At 38.3% G+C, this 15794-nt stretch overlaps 1 protein-coding gene across 14 annotated transcripts in view; it reads right to left on the bottom strand.

Annotated features, from left to right (window-relative positions):
* Positions 1-15794, bottom strand: part of AGTPBP1 (ATP/GTP binding carboxypeptidase 1) — a 174394-nt gene that overhangs the window by 61268 nt on the left and 97332 nt on the right. For all 14 annotated transcript variants that reach the window (XR_006281636.1, XM_038402651.2, XM_038402649.2 and 11 more), the window contains 6 exons: positions 13486-13694; positions 12134-12311; positions 10987-11084; positions 9340-9456; positions 5276-5988; positions 133-216 (listed from right to left, as the gene is read on the bottom strand). Coding sequence is in view for 13 of the 14 variants with exons in the window: in XM_038402651.2 (XP_038258579.1) it covers positions 133-216; positions 5276-5988; positions 9340-9456; positions 10987-11084; positions 12134-12311; positions 13486-13694 (1399 nt within the window). In the remaining variant the exon portion in view is untranslated. The remainder of the gene's footprint in view (positions 1-132; positions 217-5275; positions 5989-9339; positions 9457-10986; positions 11085-12133; positions 12312-13485; positions 13695-15794) is intronic.

Below are 15794 nucleotides of genomic sequence, written 5' to 3'. Positions count from 1 at the left end.
CAGCAAAAAAGGTACAGTATTGTCCTGATTAGGAAGACAGGCTTTACCACGGACTTCACGTCTACTGTACTTTATCTTAAGCCAGAATAGTTTCCTTAAAGAAAGCAAAATTGACAAACAAATATAGCCTACCTGGGATTATCAAGGTCATACATGATTCTGTCTATAATATCATTCTGATGAATCAGTCTTTCAATATCTTGGGATATTTTTGTCCTGTAGTAAGAAGAGAATCCTCACTTAAAATACATTTTACAACAGTAACTAGAAATGGTACATAATTTGTGTGTCAACCAAAAGCTATAACACAAACATGCAGAGTCTGATTTTCAGTGAAGCCTCCATGTCATCCCCATGCATGCACTTGTGGTGTGCAAGCACCTGCATACACTGTGTAACCAATTCTAACACTTGCATGTGCAGGAGTTGAATCTTCATGTACAAAACCCATTGGGATTTAACCTTTATGAAATAATTTGTTTTTATAATTATAGCAGAAGCTCAGTATGTGATGATCTATATTATTTGGTATTAGTGCTTAAAACTAGGTAATCTTTGAAAATGATTCAGTTATAAGAGTAATTTATACAAGTTCTTCTGTAACTAAATTATAAAAGATTTTAGGAGCTAGGCCAATGTTTCTCAAATGTGGCCATCGTGGCCATGTGAGGCTTTTTGTGCGGCCATGACAGCCTCCTTGGTAGTGATTGGGGGACGAAGGGGGAGGAGAGAGAAGCATTGGCCCCTCCCACTCCCTCCTTGTTGCTCCTGGATGCACTACTCTGCACCGCCTCTGGAGAGAGGTGGGGCACAACTCTGCACGAGCAATGTGAGTTCTTGACCCCACCTTGTGGGGAGGGGGTTTGGGCAGCAGGCTCCAGCAGCAGGACTTCGGGAGCCTGGGCGTGACCCCAGGCTCTGACTGCAGGGCAATGAATACTGACACACACACACCTGGCTCCAGCCACACAGCCCTGGCTTCCAGCTGTGGGGATTCAGCCTCCAAGACCTGCTTCCAGCTATGTGGCAGGTGCTGGCCCCCAGCTCCATTCCTGAGCTCATGCCGTGAAGCGGCCAGAGCTGGCCCCAGGCGCCAATGACCTCCAGTCCTAGCTGCATGGCAGCAGGCTCCAACCACGGGACTTTGGTGCTTAACCTCTGGCTCTGGCCGTGGGTGCTGAACCCCAGCTCTGGCCACAGAGCTTCAGTTGGCCTCTGATCTGCAGTTCGAGCCGTGCGGTGGCTCCAGGCTCCAGCTAAACGGACCTGGCCCCAGCTGCATGGCAGGAGGCACCAACCCACAGCTCTGTTCCCGGGCTCCAGCCATGTGGTGGTGGGAGCTAGCCCCAGGTGCAGATTCATGGCACTGAACCCTAGCTCCAGCCACACAGCAGTGACCACTGGCTCAAGCCACGCAGCCCCGGGCTCCGGCACCCAGCTCCGGCCATGTGGCAGCAGGTACTGGCCCTGGGCACAGACCCACAACTCCAGCTGCATGGCAGAGGGCTCCGATCCCTGGCTTCGGCCTCGCAGTCCCCAGCTCCGGGCTCTGGCAGTGGGCCCTGGCTGTATGGCAGCAAACACCAGGCTCTGGCTCTGACCACATGACAGTGGGACTCACCACCCAGCCTCATCACCCCTCGTCCTGCTGCCTCCCACTGCTCCACATCCATCCCCCACATTGCCCTGGGCCCTCGCCGCCTTCCCCAGCCCTGAATCCATCCCACCATCGCCTCTGGCCCTTGCTGCCTCCCCTTTTGCCACCATCCCCTCCTTCAGGGAGAAAAAAAAAGTGATATTAACAAACATGTAAGCATTACTTTTCACAGCAGACTTACTAGCTATCTGTGAAAAGTGGTACTTGTATGTTTATTAATATCACTTCTCTCTTTTCATAGCCTCCCAGGTAGCTACTAAGTGTGCTGTGATATTTACAAATATCACTCCCGAACTGGAAGGCAGCATTATTGAGTCTGCCAAAAAAACCTGCAAATATACATTACAATGATTTGGATGTGTATCTGTACATATTTAGTTGTTTTTCCCGAACTTAATGTAAGTATTTTAGGAAAAAGTGTCAGTACAACCATAAGTGAGAGTTGGTGGCTGCAGTCTGAGTCCACCAAAAAATTTGTTGAGAACCCCTGGGCTAGGCTGTGGAGTGAGTGGGTTAGTACATTAGTCTTTCACCTCTGGAGATCTAGGTTCATCTACTGATTGGGTCACAAATGAGAATGAGTTTTGTGGTCTCAGACAAATGCTTGGTGGACATTTTATCTATATTACAAACCACTACACATAATTGGCAGTATCTGTTCAAAGGAGGCGCTGGACTGGAGAATATATTGGCTGAGCTATGTGGGAAAACTTGCACAGCAGCTGCAATAAAATAGAAGGAAGCCGATTAACACTGTAGGGTATTGTAGTGCAGTCTGAAAGTGGGCTCAGGCTGGCAATTATCCGCACTTAAAGTAAATGTTGCTGAGGAGAGGATAGGCCATTTCTTGTTAACCTAAGACAGTCTAACCACAAGAGTAACCACTCTTAAAAGAAATCACAAGCCCAACAAGTACTAAGTTACCAATGTAGCAGGAAAGATTGTCTAGAAGATAGGCCACTGGGACCTAGCTTCAACTCCTGGCTCAGCCACAGGACTTCCTACATGACCTGAGCAAGTCACTTTATCTACCCTATGCCTCACTTCCCCACCTGTAAAACAGGGAATATTATCCCTATCTCAGCAGGGTGTTGTCAGAATAAAATCCATTAATGATGTGAGGTATTCAGACACCTCAGTGACAAGAGACTTATAAATTAAAATGAGAATGGAAATAGAAATGAACTGGGAAAAACTGCAGAAAAAAATAAAGGTAAAGGATACTGGACATTTATAACCAGCTAATAGTTCTGGGGCTGGAAAAAAAGATAGCTGAAGATATTTATGTTTAAAAACAAAGGGAAAACTGGAAAAGCAAAAAAAAAAAAAAAAAAAAAAAAAAAAAAAAGAAGATTACTTAACTGCAATTCTTGTTCTCTAACAGCAGCAATTACAATAGATTCACACTCTTGGATTTTGGTCTCAAGCACGAGATTATTTAGAAGCTATCTAGCAAAAGAATTTAGAACTTTGGGATAGTCATGAGCCTGGTGACTCATGGATCTTGAGTGATCATCCCAGCTTCCAAAATACCTGATCCTTAAAAAGCCCTAAAATGTACAGTAAGAACATAACCCTCAAATCTCAGGGAGTAAAAGAGCGGGTGTATATCTAGTAAACATTAACTTTAGCAAACTTGAATTACATTCTTCTCTGAAGGGGAGTTATAAGAGGATCCACGATTCAGTTAAAAAGCTCAAAATAGTTTCCTCAACAAAAATCATTTGGTCAATCTCTAATCAGATCTGCTTCACAATTCTTTCCCAAGTCAAAAAACAAAACAAAACAAAGCAAAGCAAAGCAAAGCAAAAAAACAGTGCATGAAAACCATGATAATGGATTTCTTATCCCTTCTTCCTAGAGAGACTAACAGTGTCTTTACATCCCCACCTCCCACCAAAAATCAGACTCTCTCCTTGTTCTGAGGAAAGGGAGCTATTTATATACCCAGCCCCACTGTCAGCAGAACTTGTTAAAACCCTTGGAGAATAGCCCCAGCTGCCTTTCTCTCTTAGGCTTTGTCTACACTATGCAACTTTGAGTGACAAGGCTGGGCTTTTTTAAGTACCTGTGAAAGAAAGTTTTGTCGACAACATCACAGTGTAGACAAGCCCTGAGAGAGAGAGAGAGAGAGAGAGAGAGAGAGAGAGAAAACACACCAAACCACACAATCCCAGTGTAATCCCTTTGTACTGAGTAGAGAGAATAGAGTTTTAGCCTACTCTGCTCTTGGAATTCCAACCTTGGGTCCTGAACACAGACAGCGGCATGAGTTTCTTCCCCAAACTTCCAACTGCCTCACAAAGCCAATTCCCCCAGCAGTCCCATCTCCTATCCTTCAGTAATGTCTTTACTACAAAACCGTGGAAACAGGTAGTGCTTCCCTTGGAGGTTTACTTTATACTAGGAGCAAAATTTTCAAAAGTACTTACTGCCCCACAGAAAATCAGTAGACTTAAGCTCCTAAGTCATTATGGCAGTTTTGTAAATTTTGCCCTAACCTTTAACTATACTCATTTTCAATTTGTTTTTGTAAAGCGTGGATTCCTGGAGAAACCAAGCTCACTTTTAGTATGTTTTCCTACAATAAATCCATCATATTGTGGTAATGTGATCAACTGAGTTATTTACACCCACTGAACTTTTAGGATGTTGTGCCTTATAAAATGAAGGCAGTATAGGTTTCTGAATGAAGTTCAGAAGGGTTTGCATGAACTTCCAGTTGGTTCCACAGGACAAGTATGGATGTACCTTAAGAACTTTCAGACTGTAAAAATACGCCTCCCCCTCAGTTCCAGTACCTTAAAGTAAAACAAAGAAAATTCTCAGACTAAACTCAGGTTTACACACACCAGCCCTAGGCATGAACGCAAATATACATTCACCTGTTAAAAAGAAAAGTTATGCGTGAATTGGTTAAGGCACCAAGATAAAATAAGTACTGGAACAGAGATGCCAATTTTATCTTTAATGAAGATTTCTCTAAGCATACGATTATCCAGTAGTATTCGGAGGAGAGTGTAAGATGCCTGAGGTACTGAAAGATCAGTAAAGGCATGTAAAAGGGGATGGTGAAACTGACCATTCGCATGTACATTGACTTATGTAATTTGGAGCTAAACACTCTTCTTTCTTGCAGAAGGAAGAAGAAAGAAGGGAAAAGAATTGAAACTATGCAAGTTCACTGCTTTTTTTTGGCAAGTTCTAAATTCTTCTGATTGATAACACTCCCTAATCCCAGGCTGAAATCCATGAATGTTAATCTTTTAGAATTCACTGCTTAACTTTAGAAACTTACCGTTTACTGTTTGCACCCTCCGTTTATTTTCATATTAAGTTTTAAAGGCAGTATTTCTCATTTCAGGAAAATTTTTGGTAGCTTAACATTCAGATAGCTTTAATTACAGAAAGTTACACCTAAAACTTCTTTCACAAAAAACTTCATTACCTTGTTTACTAGTTTGTACCAGCTTGTCATTTGCTTTCAGAATAATTTTCTCTGAAAATGTTTTAGAGACAAGACTATAAACAAAGTTGATAATTTTATACATTAAATATGAATTTCTCATTTGTATATTCTTGCAACAATTGGTCTTTCAAAGAAATATATCAACTCACCTCTGCACACCATAAGGTCTTTCTAAGATAGGTTCCTTAAATGGAGGTGGAATGTGACCAAAGTAATCTGGGTAAGCCACTTCTGAATATTCAGGAACAGACTTTGTGTTTTTCACAATCTCAATATAAAGATCAGGGTCATGGAGTGGCAATATATCAGGCACCTCAAGCATCACTTGCTCCCCTGATGAATGCGAGCTGGAATCATCCTCTTCCTCAGGATCAACACTCGTGAAGCACAGCTTTCCCAGCTGGACAGATCGTCCCTCAAACAGAACACTTCCACAAGATGAAACATGCTGGCAAGGTTTATTACAAGTGAGTGAGGTAAGGCTAGTTTTGCTTTCTTTCTTCATCACACACCCCGTTTTGTAATACTGTTCATTTTTTGAAGTATTCTGCAGAGTGATCCTGTCCAAGCCTTTCACTATTTCATAGCTTAGGCACTGGCATGACGAAAGCAGTTTCTTTTGATCACTTTGCTGCTGTAAGCTATTGTCTTTGTTGCGATTTTTCTTTGGCAGATCCAAAAAGGCTGGCCTTTTATTACACTCCCCTGCTTGCAAGTGATTGCTCTCTTTCACAGTATTTCCCTTGACTGAGTGATTTGCTTCTACAGACTGCTCCTCTCCTGCCGTAGGAACAACAATCGGTCCACCTAGATTTGCATCAGATGCAAAAGGCTTTGGTTCCTTGGAGACTAAGTCGTAGTCCTTTACAAAGAAAGAACATGATTAGGAACCAGTTTTTCACATTTTAAAAAAGTTTGTTTGTATTTGCTTATAAAAGGATGCTTTTCCTTTCCATGATTTTTAGTGGCAATAAAACAAACAAACAAGTATATTTTGGAATAAGGTATTCAGGATAAACATAATCCTAACAAATCTGCCTGTTAAACTACAGAAACTTTGTAAAAGTTAACCTATTCCAAATGAAAAATGCCATGCCACCACCAAAATGAGGCAGTTCTGCAGTGACATCACAAAACTTCCAAGTAATTTTTTTTAAAATTTTTTAAATTGCCATGAAATTAAAAAGGTGTGCAGTATTTAATCACATCGCAGATATACAATATTGCTGACATAAGAACTAGAAAGGTTCATCAACATCTTTGTCCTCTCATTAAAACAAAAATTTCCACTTGATCAATTTTTACCCGTTTGCTTTCCAGTTTTTCCAATATTCAGATATTAAACAAGAAATAAAATGCATTTCCCTCAAGTTTTGACTGTTTCCTAGTACCTTCTCTCATGCAGATTTAGCAGTGTCCTGCTGTATGAAGTCTAAAGGATAATAGTTAGCTCTTATATGATTATTTTCATCTTTAGATCACCAAATGCTTTACAAAGGTGGGTAACCATCATTATCCCTATTTTAAAGCTGGGGACAATGAGGCAAAGTGATCAAGTAATTTGCCCAAGGTCACAGAGCAAGCCAACAGCAGAGCCAGGAAGAACACAGGTCTCCTGTCTGCCACATCAACAGTCAAAAGTCCCTAGAGAAACTATACACCTTCCTCAAAACCCCAAGAAACACTTTTGCCATAAGAAGTCAGACAAAAAGTTGCTATGAGAAGTCATCTTATGGCAGAAAGATATTTACTATTTCAAACATAAGTCTCTCATGTCATCAGATATGTACACACAAACAGTGGGAAAGTGCTGAGCTATTCATAGCTTCCAAGACCTGAAGGGAGCACTGTGTTCATCAAGTCTGACCTCCTATTTAACACAGGCCATAGAATTTCCGCAAAACAAGTCCTGTTCGAACTGGAGCATATTCTTGTAGAAAAAAATCCAGTCCTGATTTAGAAGAAGTTGTCAATGACAGAGAATCCACCACAACTCTTGGTTAATTGTCCCCCCCCCCCCCCCCCCCAAAAAAAAAAAAAAAAGTATACCCTATTTCCAGTCTGAAATTGTTTAGCTTCAACTTCCAACCATGGGATCTTGTTATACCTTTGTCTGCTAGACTGAAGATCCCATTATCAAGTATTTGTCCCCTATGTAGGTATTGATAGACTGATCAAGTCATTCCTTAACTTCTCTTTGAGCTTCTTGAATCTATCACTAGATAGAGCTATCACATTTTCCAATTCCTTCATCATTCTCATAGCTCTTCTCTGAACCCTCTCTAATTTATCAACATCCTTCTTGAATTGTGAGCATCTGAACTGGACATAGTATTCTAGCAGTGCTTGCACCAGTGCCATACTGAAAAGGTAATATAAATTGCTCTACTCCTACTGTTCATGCAGCTAAGGATCACACCAGCCCTTTGGGCCACAGCACTACATTGGGAGCTCATGTTCAGCTGATGATCCACTATGTGAGCAATGCCCAGCTTACAGTTTCCAATCCTGTAAGGAAGGCCTATAGTCTTTGTTCCTTACATTTGGCCATATTAAAATGCATATTGTTTGCTTCCATGCAGCTTACCAAACAATCCAGATTGCTTTGTACCTGTGACCTGTCCTCTTCAATATTTACCACACCCCCAATTTGTGTGTCATCTGCAAACTTTCAGTGTTGGTTTTATATTTTCAGCAGAACAACTTTACACTAGTTTAGACATATCAAAGTTACTATTTTATTTTTTTAAACATAGTAATTTTTTCTGAATATTTACAGCAAGATAGACACTGATTTATAATCTTAAAATAAAACTCATATTGCTAGTGTCACTAGGTAAGCTGAAAAAATGATTGGCACTAGTGACTAGCTCAGTAACATAATTAAGATGTAGTATAAGGTTAAAAATATGACTCAAAATGGTATTCTGGAGTTCACAAATCATTGCTTCAATTACTCCATATCAATTTTGATTAGTTTACAAATAAAAATTTGTTGCCAATTATACAAATAGCTGATACTACAATAATAAAAGCGGTTAGTGCATCACATAATTACACACAAATGAGATGCTTGAAGTACTGTTCTATTCTGGAAAGTGTTCATACAAAAAAAGGGATAGCCTCTTACATAACAGATCTGCTGTTATTTCAGAGCCCTCTTTACATTTGTGCCAAAAACAGTTTTTACTCTTTTCTCTTATTAGCACAGCCACCATAGCAAGGAGTGAGTGACTTGTATCCTATTCTTTCATCTTTCAAACAAAAAGATTGTTTACTAATATTTTAAATTAGTTACATCTGTGCAAAACCACTGGAAGTGATGGATTTACAGAGGCAATGTGAAAGGTAACACGAAAGACAACTTCAAAACTACAGAGTTAAATATGGCATCCAGTTTGGCCTACAGGGTTTATTAATTAATTAATTTTAATTATTATATGTGGTGTTGAATAAAAGAGGAGGAAAAACTCAACCTGTGCTCTGAGTCAAGTTGATTTCAAAGGGCAAGAAACAAATAAAAATGTAATTTTCTTTCAAGTCAAGTAAGTTTGTTCTAGAAGTTATTGAGACAAACATGGAATCCCATGATATCATTTTTACAGTTATGCTTCAGAAGAGATCTACAGTTTTCAAACATGCTAAAGTCATTTTCATTTAGTGTCATGAACACCCCCTAAGAGTACCTGCTAAATCAACTGATTACTTGGAGCCTAAAGTCAATAGGGGCTCTTGTGACCATTTTCCTTTTAGCACAGCAAACATCATCCTAGCACTAAAAGCCAGCATTCCTTGTTATTTAAAAGAATTAAAATATATAGTAATCTATGGTAAAATAATGTTCATTACCAAGCATACCCTCTTTTCACACGCTCAGAGCATTCCATATAAGGATTCCATCTACAATGTCCTTTCCCCCCCCACCCCCGACACTTACTTTTCTCCTCTACCTCCAAGTGTGACCAAGACACCACGGGCCTTTTTTAAAATTATAAATACAGACATGGGGTAGTTATGCTTGCTATAAAAATTATTCCCACACAATAACTTTAAATAGCTGAATTTAGCTGTTTGGCATGTGAGCAAGAGGTACCCCATTGAGGACTATGATCAAGTTTGAAAAGGATGGGTTAGAAGTTAGAGTTATGAACAGTTAAAAACAGAGCATTCAAGATATGCAGTAAAACAATTAATTAAATCTAACATGCTTTACCTTAAAGTTATCTGCAAGCTCTGGGAAAAATTGTTCATACATTTTTAGTTCTTCTACGGGTCGTCCCAATTCTTGCCTTGGTTTCAATTTGTTAATATCAGTCTCTATATCATCGTTCTGCAAGAGCAACAGAAAAAGTTAACGTCTCACCTAAATTACAAAAAAGAGCTTCAAATCTCAAAAACCAGTTATATATTAAGTACTGCTAATACTTTATATAAAACGGATACTAGCATACCAATCTGATTTGTCTGTAGAAAACTTGGATATATCACCACCACATGTATGTCATAAAATTTTCCTGCCTGTATGCAAATGTAGTATGTATAGATCTCATAACATCTCTGTGTAATATATTTCTCAGGTGAAATCATTCAAGATGAGTACAACTTTATGTGGGCTGCGGACTGGAATAGAGATTGTGATGGGGGAATTAATGAGTTGAGTACAGATAGGATATAAAATCATTTAACTGCTTACTCCCTTGCTTTAACAACTTGCATTAGTTTGGCTTACGGCCTACTCTAAAAAAACAAAAAACAAAAAAAACACCAAAGTTAAGTAAGGTTTTGATGTATAAATTTCCCAGCTTTGATAAGTATGCTTCAACTCTGGTAGTTATTCACACAGATACTATCAGTATTGATGCATATTGTACCCTGTGTAATGACTCAGGCAGAGCTGTGATACCTCAACAAGCGCTTCCCTCTCCACCATCCCACTTCTTGTACTGGCCCTGAAGAACTGCATTTCTCCTCCATGTCCGGCTGTGTTGCCCCACTGCAACTTAATATAGTCCAGACTTCTCTCATGCTTCACTCCTACTGTTGCCTCTTTCCATTCCGTAACATCCCTGCACCTTACCACAACTTCACTTTCCTACAACATTTGGCTTTTAAACACTGATAATCTGTTTATCAGTATCCATTTTAAGGACATTAGGCAGAGGGGCTGCAAGAGAAAGGGCTCTGGATGGGATGACAGAGCATCAGGATTGCATAAGAGGTATGGGGGAAATCCTAAAGGAGGGTCACATGGAAGTGGGAAAAGTGGGGCTTGATATTTTGGAAGGTGAGAAACTTCATTCTGACAAAAAACATGCATGTTTAATTTGAAAAAGTTCAGATGTGGCAATGGCCACAGTTACTATCTGAAAGTGAATGCATGCATATGTACAGTTCATGGGGATTGTGGTTGTTTAGGGAGGAATGCAAAAAGTGCAGACGACAGAGCAATAGAGGGAACGTTTTAAATGTTTCTGCTACGAACTACATGTAAATTCAATTGCCCTCTGAAGAGTCAGTGTGCCAACATCTGGAGATATTAAATCATGATGTGTGAAACAGAGATATTTTAGACCTACCCTAGGTAGGAATTTTGATTCAACTTTAACTATAGAAGATGTTTTTTTTCAAGAGGACATAAGGGAATAAGATAACCAACTTCCATTCATTTTCAATAGACTTTCGGCAACTATCTCAATGTGCATCTCCATTACGCCCCTTTGGAAATACCAGTTGGATTCACTCCGATATCTCCTTAATACGTGAACACATAGTTATGGGTATGGCGAAAGTGAACTTTTAAAATAATGAAAAATATATTGATGGTATAAATCTGCTCCCTTTGATTGGGTCTAGTACTAACCTTAAAGAGTTGGTCCTTGTCATCTTCGTTTTCATTTTCAATCTCACTTTCTGTTTCGATGTCATCATTGTCATCACTTTCGTCTACTACGTCATCCACTGTGATATAAAATGCTCTATAAGTAAGGCAGATGTAGGTTTTCTACAACATGTACATTCCAGAAGAAAAATGTAATGTGTAAAACTTTTTCACTCACCAACTGAAATCTGTCAATACCACACAAATTAAAACTTCTGTGAAACATGTGAATGCTAAACATTACCAGATTTATCAGAAACAGAAGGCTCAGCTGGCAATACTGCAGAACCATGTATTACATTTCTGTCCAGTAAGAACATTTAAACTATTTTTCCACTTTTTAAAAAAATATATTCCCATAGAAAACATTCAATATATACACTGAAGACACTTTGGACCAAATCCTCAGGACCAGGCCTTCTCTGATCAGCATGCAACTACCTCTTCCAAACAGGGCTGGGGAATTTAAATTGCCTTTCTGGACACTGTGCACTGCTAGATTTTGGACTGGATTTGGCTCCAGTAATATGATGAAAAGGACTTAACATTTTTAATTTATTTCAATGGAAAATAAGCTAAGGTAAGCACATTAAACTGTTTGCATGATACAATTTAGGAACATTGGGCTAAATTCACTGCTGGTACGAATGGGCATACCACAGTGGCTTCAGTGCATATGTATTTACTTACACTATTGGGAATTTGGCCTATTACAGATCATAGAAAATACTCTAAAAATTCAAATGGATTTTGTGCAGGAATTTTGCAGATTTTTAGTAAAAGATCATTTAGGCATTCATTCTGTTGATTGGTTCCTTAATGAATGCAATATTAGTGCCTATTTGAACATTTGGAAGAAAAAATTCAGCCCATAGCCACACACATGCAGACGAAATTGTTGTCAGCTAACCTGCACATAGTACAGAAGATAGAATTTCACACTCCACTCCAAAACCACAGACCTACCACTGAGTTGAAGGAGAATCTATATTAATTTACTCTCCCCAATGAGCCCAAGCTCTAGAGGACTAGATAATCACAAACACATGTGCAAGTCTGATCCATCTAGCAGAGAACAATGTTAAATATATATAAAAACAAAAGCCAACATATTACCAATGGACTATACCTTCAGGAGGCAAACTGTACATCTGAGCCACAGGACCACTAATAGGGATAACTGGTAGTTGGAAATGAAAAGCACTTTTAATAGTTGGTAGTGGAAGACGGTTTTTAGGAAAACATTTTCTCATTATTAGACTTGATGTGTTGACTAGAGGATCAAGAGTTCTCACAGTAAGGCAATCCTGTTACAAAAAAGAAAGAATGAAAACAATGGAATGCAAACTACACAACTGTTTTTAGAAACATACAACACTGCATGTAGAAAATACAAAAGACTAGAATATTTTAAATTATACTGCCACTGAAAAACTCCAGAACAACATGAATTTAATATTAAAATAAATAGTTATACTAAGGTACAACTAAGTTTTTATGACAACTTGAATAAATGGAATATAAAAATCTCCGCCTACTCCATTTGACTGAAACCTGTAGATCCTCCTGCTACACCTTTATCATTTGGAAGAGAATTCTCTTTGGAGCTCAAAGTCTCTCCATTGGTAGCCTAAATTACTACCAAGTAGTATAAAACACTTCCATCACATGGCTAAAGCTGGAGAGAGGCAAAGCCAAAGATGAGACCAAGCACAGAAGTTAAACTTAATTCTTGTAGCAGGGCAGAGTACTACCACCACATAGAACAGGACCGTGACAATGATGCACTACCTTAGTATATGATTTCTGCTTTACATCTTAGGATGCAAAGCAGAAGACACTGGGAGAGCTTCAGCATTCAACTAGAAACGGAAATAACTCCTGTAGAGAGAGTCCCCACAAGGAAAGCCATAAATCACATATCAATTCACATAGCTGGTGGTGTACCAGCCTTGACAGCTCTAATTCAGCACAGAAAATTTGGTTATGCACGGACGTAAAAAAGAGCCAAATATACTTTTACCATGGAATAGTAGTTTACAATGTACACTGACAGGTTTCAGAGTAGCAGCCGTGTCAGTCTGTATTCGCAAAAAGAAAAGGAGTACTTGTGGCACCTTAGAGACCAACAAATTTATTAGAGCATAAGCTTTCGTGAGCTACAGCTCACTTCATCGGATGCATCCGATGAAGTGAGCTGTAGCTCACGAAAGCTTATGCTCTAATAAATTTGTTAGTCTCTAAGGTGCCACAAGTACTCCTTTTCTTTTTACAATGTACACTGTAACAATTCAATGGTGAAAAGCAATTTAACGGTTTTGTTTTTGTTTTGTTTAACTTTTGATCTTAGAAGTTGTCTTGTAGAAAAAATAAATGCTAACTACCATGAATCATGAGATCATTTAAAAAAGCATACGAATAATAGCATACAGAAAAAAAATCGTCATGTGCAATCATAGCAAAAAAATGAATTAAACTCACTTGGGAAGTGTTGTAAAGAATTTTCATCCCATTGGCATCAATAAACGCTTTCCTTCCCAACTTGATATTTGTAACACTTTTAATACACTGTAAGATTCCTTTACGGATCAGCATGTGTCTGTGTCGACTATCATGACGGTGCCAATCTACATAAATTGTTAAAAGCACATGGACATATCCTCTGTCTACCGCTCTCCTGGCATTCGTTTCTTAAGAAAGAAAAGAAATGAAAGATTGCTAAAGCATATAATAACCTAACTCTTGTTTTCACTAATCATCATCAATTGTAAATATTACTTTTAGTTCAAGTTTAAAGCTAGCAACTTCACTTGTGTTCCATTTTATAGAATCATTATGGTGACAAGCACTCCAGTCATCCATAGTGCAATTTCCCTTTCTTCTACTGAATTACATAAGGCATGTTCCACAAAATAAGTTTCTACATTTTCTAGACATACCCGTGAATGCTTTGCTACTGCTTTCTATATCAAGACACAAAGCCTGTAACTAAGTCATTCTAAAACACATATTTAAGTCGGCTGAAGAAACTGTATTCAGTGAATACTCATATTTGACTCACTGCTCTATTGTGACTGAGCAGAATATGTAAAGAAGGATCAAATTTCCTAGATGTTCTAAGCCTTGCAATTTATTTAAACTGATATAATGGTGACAAGCAGCACTACGATAGGTATATTTGGCATCAGTGTTTCCTTTTTAACTTAATGTTTCCATGAGTTTATACATTTGTATTAATATTTGCTCCACAATAACATTTGGTGGAAAAAATGATAACTTTAGGCTATTGAAAATGTTTATTAAAACCCCAGTTAAAAAATAAATTGGTTTGAACAGTAAGCTAAATGTGCACACAAAAACAGCAAGTTTTCTGGTTTATATAGCTCACAAATTATTTGTTTTACAAAACAGACATTAGCAAGCAGTAAATGTAGAAGTGCTACTTTTAAATTATAATTAATTGTGAAAAACAATTACACTATTTCGTAAATATTTTTGCTATGAATACAATATATTTCTGTGACTGATACTCCAGGTCAACCCCGATAAAGAAATTCTATTTATGGTTTACATTTAATAATAGAACAGGCTTAGAAAATACTACTTGTCTGAAGACTGATTGCAGTGATAAATATCAACAGTTTGTTTCATTCCTCAAACCTTACTCTTCATTTAACTTCCCTAGTTTCTTCTTAAGATTCTACTTCACTAGTTAACAGGCACAAGGTCAGTAAAACTAGTAAATCAAATCACATAAAATTTGTATACATGCCTACTATACGTTTACTTCACCTATAAAATGTAAGGCAGAGGCTACAGACTTCAGATGTTTTTCTGTTGCTCAGACATTCATAAATTTAGGATTTCAAGCCTCAATTTTCGAACATAGCAAAATCATTGAACTTCAGTCAAAATAATGCATCTGATGAAGTGAGCTGTAGCTCATGAAAGCTTATGCTCTAATAAATTTGTTAGTCTCTAAGGTGCCACAAGTACTCCTTTTCTTTTTGCGAATACAGACTAACACGGCTGCTACTCTGAAATCAGTCAAAACTAGTTCCCTGATTAGATAAAAATTTTAAAGTTCAAGTTTTTCAACTAAATACGCAAGAGATTGGTGGCCAGGATACAGTAATACAGAAATTACAGAACATAAGTGATTAAAATTATTTCAACCAAAAGGAAAATTCTTCAGCAAGATACCAGGACTTTAATTTCCCTAGCTACAGCTCCATTTCAGAGCTGTCACCAAACACCACTTACTTCATGACCCAAGACCTATTTAATTAGACAGACTACGGGAAGACAGTATATACTTCAGTGCCATCTTCGAGAAACCTGATTGACACAGATGGCAGTTAGGCTGCGGAAAGAGTCCGGGACTCCCATTATTGTGAGGTTGAGAGGAAAATAGAGTGTTATAAACACACAGTTCTGCAATCGTAACTAGAGAGATCTTTACAGACAATCAGTAGTTTAAGATTTAGCAGGGCACTTTTTTTTTTTTTTACATTTAAAAATCTTCATTTTATAAATTAAACTCTTCACAAATTATGCATTTCTGGTGTGAAATTACATGCCTCAGGAATGCAGAGAAACAAAATGCAAAGGCCAGCACATTCAGGACGCAAGAAACTTATCTCAAAATGAACACAAGCAGAATCTCAGTTTACATAATAAAAAAAAAAAATAGAATCACAGAAATGTAGGACTCGATAGGTCACAAGTCAGTCCTGTCTTGGTGCAGGGGAGTAAAGCATTATCTAGACCATTCGTAACAAGTGTTTGTC

This window comes from Dermochelys coriacea, chromosome 5, assembly GCF_009764565.3.
Source record: "Dermochelys coriacea isolate rDerCor1 chromosome 5, rDerCor1.pri.v4, whole genome shotgun sequence".
In the NCBI taxonomy this organism is placed as follows: domain Eukaryota; kingdom Metazoa; phylum Chordata; order Testudines; family Dermochelyidae; genus Dermochelys; species Dermochelys coriacea.
Note: the sequence above shows the minus strand (reverse complement) of the source record. Positions and strands in the feature narration are given on the sequence as shown.